The sequence below is a fragment of the Elephantulus edwardii genome, unplaced genomic scaffold, assembly GCF_000299155.1.
Source record: "Elephantulus edwardii isolate Elephantulus edwardi_28Jun2011 unplaced genomic scaffold, EleEdw1.0 scaffold00037, whole genome shotgun sequence".
Lineage (NCBI taxonomy): Eukaryota > Metazoa > Chordata > Mammalia > Macroscelidea > Macroscelididae > Elephantulus > Elephantulus edwardii.
In genome coordinates this window covers 10,407,321-10,415,915 of record NW_006399787.1, presented here as the reverse complement: position 1 = coordinate 10,415,915, position 8,595 = coordinate 10,407,321, and the positions used below count along the sequence as shown (strand labels likewise).

Genomic DNA, 8,595 nt, shown 5'->3' with positions numbered 1-8,595 from the left:
GCTTTCTTCAGAATAGCAAGGAGTTGGAAACAACCTAAGTGCCCATCAATAAACGAATGGATAGAGAAGCGGTGGTATATTCATACAATGGAATACTATGCTGCATTGAAAAACAAGGAACTCATGCAATATTATTCAAAATGGGTGACCCTGGCGGACATTATGCTGAGTGAAGTATCTCAGTCATAAAAGGACAAATACTGCAGGGTGCCACTGGTAAAACAGGACTGACCTTGGGGTTGGGGGGAGACTGAGAAAGATGGGTTCAATAATGTATACTGCATTGAAACAGATGAGGGAGAAATGTGATTAGGTATTTTTGTCATGACAGGAGTCCAGAGTGAAGGCTGCATAGTGGAGTGGACCTGGGGGGAGGGTTTTTTAAACAATGAAATAATTTTCCTTTTACTATTCCAAGAGGGTAGTGCACTAAGGGGAAGGGTTGGGAGGGGAGAAAAGTGCAATAATGAATGAATGGAAATCCAAAGTCTCTGTAAATTTTCATTGAACTTAATAATAAATTAAAACAAAACAAAACAAAACCCAAACTATTTTCCCAAGACGATTTTTAGTGTATATATAGATGTTGATGTCAAGCAATAAAGTAAACTTCTGTGGCTCTGAAGAACTAGAACTGTGTTATCTACTATTTTTAGGTGATTATTTAAATAAAAATCAATTCTTCAATCACACTGGATTCTTTTCAAGTGCTCAACAGTGGCTAGTGGCTACTAGAGTTGACAGCACAAGTGACAAGATGTTTCCATTACTGGAGGAAGATATAGTCTAAAATTTATAGACAACTTCAACAACAAAAAGATGAACGAGCGTATTTAAAACTAGGCAAAAGACAGTTCACCAGAGAAGACATTCAGGCAGCCAAGAAATATAAGAAATCATCAGCCATTGGAGACACAAATCAAATAACAATGAGATAGCATCTTACCCTGCAATAATAGTGATTATAAAAAACCAAGACATATGCTAATGAGGTTGTGGAAGGCTGGAACTCTTACACACTGCTGATGGGGCTTTAAGTTGGTTCAACTACGTGGAAAACAGTATGGTGCTAAAATAGACACCATAGTCTTGTGCTGATCGATTCTGTCAGGTTTCTGAGGCTATAAATCGTAATGGGAGGGAGGATCTTTCTCCTGTGAAAGAGCTGGTGGGTTCAAACCACCCATATCTTGGTCAGCAGTGAAACATGTAACACTCTACTCCACCAGGCCTTTTTGTTGTTGTTAGGTGCCTGACTCACAGAAATCCTATGAACAATAGCTCTGAACCCTGCCCCAGACTGTGCCATCCTCATCATCTCTGATATATGTATATACATGGGCCCACTGCTGCAGTCACTGTGGTAATCCATCTTGTTTAAGGTCTTCTTCTTTTGCTGACCCTTCTCCCTTCCAAGCATGACGTCCTCTTCCGAGGATCGGCTCCTCCTAACAACAGGCCCACTTGTCTCCAAGAAGCAACTCTGACTGCATTTTTTTCCAAGATATAATTGGTTTTTTGGCCATCATGGGGTATTCAGTACTCTTCTCTATCACAACTCAAAGGCACTGATTATTCTTCTGTCATCCTTAGTTATCGTCCAAATTTCAGGAGCACAGGAAGGAACTGAAAAAAAAATCATGGCTTGAACCAGGTGCACTTTAGTCTTTAAATTGACATCACTGTTCTTTATCACCTTGGAGAGATCCTTGACAGATTTTCCCCCAATGCAACACATCTTTTTATTTCTTGACTCCTGGTACCAATGGTGCTAGCAGATTGTGGATCCAAGCAAGATGAAACAGTTGACAACTTCAAGTTTTTCTCTGTCTACCATGATACTGCTTTCTGGCTCAGTGGTGAGAATTTTTATCTTATTGATGTTGAGAGGTAATCTACATCGAAGGTTCTCATCTTTATCTTTTGTGGCAAGTACCTCAGGTCCTCCTCACTTTCAGCAAGCAAGGTTGTGTCATCTGCATAATGCAGTCTGTAGCTGACTCTTTCTCCAGTCCTTTCTTCTTCCTTCTAAGGTCCAGCTTCTCAAATGATTTGCTCGGCATAGAGACTGAACAGCAATGTAGAAAGAACTCACACCTTTCTTGATTTTAAACCACAGTGTTTCCTTGCTCTGTTCACACAACAGCTTCTTAGTCTACATATAGGTTTTGTATGAACAAAATTAAGAGTCCTAGGATTCCCATTCTTCTCAATGTTAGCCACAATTTGTTATGACCCACATGGTCAAATTCCTTAAATAGTCAATATAACAAAACCAGACATGTTTCTGGTATTCTCTGCTTTCAGCTAGGATCCATCCATCTAACATCAGCAATGGAAACTCTGGTGCCACAGCCTCTTCTAAATCTAGCTTGAATTTCTGATAGTTGTCTGTCTATGTACTTGTCCTAGCTATTTTTAAATAATCTTCAGCAAGATTTTATTTGCATGTGGTATTAGTGATACTATTCAATAATTTATACAGCCTGTAGGATCACCTTTTTTTGTGTGTGTGAGAAAAATTTGTGTTTAGAATTAGCCAGCTGGACTCCATTCAGATGGTCCCAATTTTGTTGGCAACATCCAAACCATCATAGTCAGGAGCAAGAAGAACACAGGCCTTCTTCTCTCCATTAGGCCTAATCAAGGCATTGACCTTGTCAAAGAGCTTCTTTACAGATTGTTTAATTTGGTGCTTGTTGGCCTTGACATCCACAATGAACACAAGTGTGTTCTTATCTTCTATCTTCTTCATGGCTGACTCAGTGGTCAGGGAAAATTTGATGATGACATAATGGTCAAGCTTGTTTCTCCTAGGGGTGCTCTTCCAGGGGTATTTGGGCTGCCTTCGGAGTCTCTGCATCTTAGGCTGCCGGAAGGTGAGTGACATGTGGATTTTCTTTTTCTCTTGGCTGTGGATGCCCTTCAGGACTGCCTGCTTGGCCTTTAATGCCTTTGCTTTGGCTTCAGTTTTGGGAGGGGTAGGGGCTTCCTTCTTCGCTTTTGGCGCCATCTTTGTAGAAAAGTAGGATCATCTTTTTTGGGAACGGAAACAAATCTGGATATTTTCCAATAAGTAGCCAGGTAGCCACCTTCCAAATTTCTTGACATAGACTTGTGAGCATGTCCAAGTCTATAGATGTTTGCGGAAACATGTCAATTGATATCCCAACAATTTTGCAAAGGCCTTCAGTACTGCTTGAACCTTCTCCTTCATCACCACTGATTCCTGATCATATACCACTTCCTGAAATGATTCTATATTAGCCAACTTTTTTTGGTCCAGTGACTCTAAAGATGGTCCAGTGACTCTGAATTCCTTCCATCTTCTTTTGATGCTTCCTTAGGAGATACCATATGATCTAGCAATCCCACTACTGAGAGTATGTATGTGTATCTTAAAAGAACTGTGACACGAACAGTTATGTGAACATTTCTTTACATTCAACACAGCATTATTCACAACAGCATGATGAAAACCACCTAAATGCCCATCAACAGATGAGTGTGTATACACACACACACACTCTGGAATAGACATACAACAGAATATTACATACTCATATTAGAGAATAATGATAAATCTGCAAACATCTCACAACATGAATAAACCTAGAGGACATTATGCTGAGTGAGACCATCAATAACAAAAGTGATTCAGTCATTGTTTCAGTTAAACAACAGACAGAGACCTATACACTGCTCAGTAACCCCTAAGAAGAATCATCCAAGACCAAAAATGGTCGCACTTGCCTAAAGACAGTTAAGGCAGGAAGGACTGGAAAGATGAGTAAACAGAAATGAAGAACCCGGGAAAGAAGTATGAAAAGTCAGTTACACTGAGGGGATTGCATTTCATATCAGAAAACATTATTTTTAGAATAGGAAATGAATTTACTGTATAAATTTTCGCTCAGATCACAATAAAAAGCTCAAAAAGAAAGGGCAGAGATTGGAAAGGCATTACCTAACAGGATGATGGATCAGCACAATATCATTAAAGAAAAGGAATACATAGGACTAGTGGAAATCAGAACTGTAAGGCGGAAGTGGGAAAAGTGTGATCACTTTGAGGGCATGGAAATTGTTACAGAATAGAATATGTATGAATATCTGAAATAAAAATTAATTTGCTTTGTAAATTCCACTCAAATCATAATGAAAAATTTTAAAAAGTATACTGATTAAAAAAAATTACAAAAAAAAGGGACATGAAGTGTGCTCAAAATTGCTTTTTACACTTAACATTATGAAAATATTTCTCTTTCACTCTTGAATACTATTCCATACTTACTGAGCAGGTATCATGTGCCAAGTAATGTTCTAGGCAACACAAGTAAAATTCACTTTGACCTCCTATTTCTTTACAAATGAGTATTTGCTTTCAAACTTACGTTTTTCTATTAGACGCCATTCCAGTAAAACAAAAGTGTGATAGAACAGCTGTGCTTAATAGAAAGATGTTTTATGATTTGTGACAGATATTAATATATGCAAACAGAGATGCTAAAAAACTGGCTTTTCAAGTAAGCCAAAAAACAGGAATATAAATGTATGTGAATGGGCGAGCTCTGGTGGCCTAGTGGCAGGAAACTACACTGCAATCCCAGAGGTGCGCGGTTTAAATCCACCAGATGCTCTGCTGAAGAAGGAGGGACAATCGCCTCCTGTACCAGTCAGATCCAATTTGACGGTACAAACATAAAAAAAAAAAAAAAAAAGTATGTTGAATAAGTCCAGTTTTTCTTTTTTAATTAATCTGTTTTTGTTCTGGTTCTTTAACTATTTTGATTCAACAAAATGCAAAAATGCCAGAATTTAGGTTCTGAAACATGTAAGACCTGCATAGTCCAACAGATTAAATAAGGAAAATGAAACATAGTCCAGTTTCTGGAATGTTGTCAAATAACAGAAAGCTATAAAGAACAATCAAAGGAAAGTTACCAGAGATTGGGCCTGACTTTCCTAACTGTAGTAAAACTTTTTCTCCTAAAAGCGTATTTGAAAAGACAATTTCTGTAGACTGGAATTCCCCTGGGAAAAAAATGGAAATAAAGGACAAAAAGAAGCCACAGCCCCTAGGATATTCAGTAAAGGAACAATATATAAATCATATTACAATGTTGGGCAGGCCACTTAATTACTTCCATATGTGAGGAGGCAAAGATGCACTTTCCCCCTGACCACAGTGTAAAAGGCATAACTGATTGCAAAACCCACCAAAATATAATCTTTCCTCTTAATCACTGTATTCCTCATTTCCCAAAGAACTTCTCTACTTTCCTTCACGTTTTGGAGACTGCACAGAATCTAACCCAAAAACTCACACTTCAAGAAACCACTGGTACCTGAAACATGGCGACTTACCAGTTCCAATGGACAAGCCACTGCTATTGGAACGGATGGTCTTGGAATTCAATACTTTCTCTGAGGAGAAAAAAAAAAACACACAAAACCCAACCCCAACATTTAATTAATAAAGATACTTTGTTATTTGGTGTGCTGTATAAACAGAAAGGCAGGAGAACTGAGAAGACTAGCACAGGGAGAGAATCTGAGAAATAACTGCTATTGCAGGGAATTTGTAATTATCAATTACAGTTTTTTGTATTTTTGGTTTTTTGAGTTACAGTTTTATAAATTAACATCATAGGCTAAGTACCACTTGCTACTCAAACTCTATTTACAAAGCAGCCAGTTTTCGCCTTAGCTGTTAACTGGAATCACCTCAGAAATTTTAAAAAGTAACAATTCTAGGTCTCACTCTAGAGATTCTGATTTAATGGGTCGGGGGCTGCTTAGTAGGATTTTTGAAAACTCCCCAGGAGAATCTAATGTACAGCCAAATTTGAGAAAGACTTATTTAAAAGAATGAGTTTGTAAACTCTTACAGGCCTTTATCATTTGTTTAAAACAAAGTAAACTTTATGTAGCAAACATTTATGACATGAAGTATCTTTTTTTTAAATGAAGTATCTTTTTAAATTTTTTTTTAAAATTTTTTGTGTGTACCCTTAAATTGGATCTGACTTGTACAGGAGGAGACTGCCCCCTCCTTCTCCAGCAGAGCATCTGGTAGATTCAAACAGGGAAGTATCTTTTTAAAGTTCTACTGAGTTTATCAGATTAGTGAACAATGAGATGCTACAAATACTATGGAAAGTAAACCAGAGCTCAAAGTTACCATGTCGGTCAATAGGAAGCAAATAATGGTCAAGAGGAAATAACAATGTTCAGTTCTTACCACTAAGTATGGCTTTGCTGACAATGACAAGATTTCAGTCTCTTTTCTTCAAGACATGTCTACATCTAAGAATGTGAGCACAGATACCTTGGGTATGAGTCTATCCTCTGTGAAAGTTACCCAGCCCCACACATACAAAATCCTTACCAACAATGAGAATGGTGTGCCAACCCCGACAAGAGAGGTCTGGAACATGATGCAGAGATCCAAAAATGGGCCGAGGCCATGAGGTACAGATATCAGAGCCATGCGGTCTCTCAGTGGGGGTCATTGCCAAGCGGCCATTACCACCATTGCCCCAGGCAAAAATGTGATTATCTAGGGGGAAAATGAAGCAGCAGATAATTTTCTTTTCTCTTTCCCCTTTCCCTCTTTATTTGATCAGTAATTTATGTATCAAACTGTTAGTTGCAATATAAACAGCAGACAGTTTTAACAAGAGTGATTTCTGGAGCCTTTGTGGTGCCCATATTTACTCCCTAGAACAAGTGAAACTTCCCATTATAAACCGGACAAAGGAAAGCTGCTATTCTACAACACAAAGCCTAAACTCTTGCTGACCCTCCCTGGGGTAACAATGACCATTTGGCCTATTTACTTCATTCATTCATTCATACACGTACTCATTCAACAATTTTTTCCTTAGTTCTTTATTCAACAAATATTTACTGGGCATCTACTTCATGACAGGCACTAGTTGGAGGTGCTGAGACTAAAGAGCAGTGAAGAAAACAAAGTTTCTTGCCCTTGTGGAAATGATATTCTACTAGGGGAGGAAACAACACATGCATAAATAAATAAATAAATATCTACCCATTTAGATAATGACAAGGGCTATGAAGAAAGAGAAATCGTGAGGAAAATAAGTGGTAGGTATAATTACTATAGATCGGGTAGGGCAGAGAGAGTCACCTGTTTGAAGTGAGAGAGCGAGCTCGGTGTCTAAGCAAAAGTGCAAATGTTCTGCACAACTAACATGAACAAGAAGTCCCTGCAGGTGAAGCAAAGCAAGAGGGAGGACAACAGAAGAGGTCAGGGGTGGCTGCGCTCCTTATCATACAGGGTCATGCAGGCCAAGGTTGGGATTTTGGCTGTAGTGGCTGAGACAGGAAACCACAGAGGTTTTGCACAGAAGGTGTTTAAGAGTCTCCCCTAGGCAGCCATGGGGAGAACTGCAGAGGAGCCAAGGTAGACACTGGGAGACCAGCTGAGGCATATGCAATAACCTGGTGAGAGGTAAGGAGCCTAGGACTAGCTGTAGTGATGAAGATGGTAAGAAGTGGTTGGGCATATTCTAAAGATAAGCCACATGATTTGTTAACAGATGGCATGGAGGGGTGTAGGATGAAGCTGTAGGCCTTAGATGGCAAGATCAGAGGTGAAAGAAGTGTGGGCAGAAGTACAGGGCTTGATTTTGTGTATACTGTTTGTTTGAAATACCTATAACTTCCATCAACAGCAGGACATTTTTGTATGATTAAGATGGCAATTATGATTAAGCCATGACAACAGGCATAAATAAGGACTTAATAAATGAGTCTAGAGGTCATGGGTGGTAAAGCCAGAAAGCCGAAGAACAGGATTGCACTCTGGGGCATCCTAAAGCTTGGAGACATTTGCCTCCACTAGACTGTGAGCTCCTTGTGGACAGGAGCTTCCTCTGACTCAACTGAGCACAGTATTCACTCAGTTTTGCCACATGAATGAAAGCTACCAAGTACAGTTCAGAGGAGTGCAAAAACATTCATCAAGAACTAATATGCCATCACGGAACATTCCATTCTGAGGCTTAACTACTGAAGTACAGAGATCTGTTCAAGACACACTACCTATTGGAAGGTCTATCAGAAAGTGCTAAGGAAGACTCATCACACTAACTTTAAACCTCAGCAACACTTTGACTCTGTCCTAGATTTCCTTTTAACTTAGGCTGCTCAACATAACTTGCTCCTTATAGTCTTTTATTAGAGACTAGTAGAGAGGACTAATGTGCCACTCTGAAAGCTGGTTCACTTAATTAAATATGGTAACAGATCACTTATCTGATACTCCTCACATGTGCATTAAGTACAGACTAGATGCTTAAAAAAGATAAATCAGAGCACAGAAAAAACAGAAGCTGAAGTGAGTTGTTGTTGTTGTTGTTATGTGCCGTCGAGTCGCCTACGACCCACAGCGATCCTATGTACAACAGCCCTAAACTCCGCTCTGTCCTGTGCCAATCGCACCGTCTCTGACACTCCCATCCCAATAATCCCAGTGACTGAATCAATCCACCTCATAGAGGGCCTTCCTCTCCTGTGCTGTCCCTCCACCCTCCCAAGCATGATGTCCCTCTCCAAGGACCGGTC

General features: G+C 39.4%; 1 protein-coding gene across 1 annotated transcript in view; it reads right to left on the bottom strand.

The window, feature by feature from the left end:
• NEK9 (NIMA-related kinase 9) overlaps positions 1 to 8,595 on the bottom strand; it is a 59,692-nt gene that overhangs the window by 13,287 nt on the left and 37,810 nt on the right. The window contains exons 17-18 of the mRNA XM_006884671.1: positions 6,392 to 6,562; positions 5,368 to 5,427 (exon numbers count right to left, since the gene is read on the bottom strand). Coding sequence (XP_006884733.1) covers positions 5,368 to 5,427; positions 6,392 to 6,562 — 231 coding nt within the window. The remainder of the gene's footprint in view (positions 1 to 5,367; positions 5,428 to 6,391; positions 6,563 to 8,595) is intronic.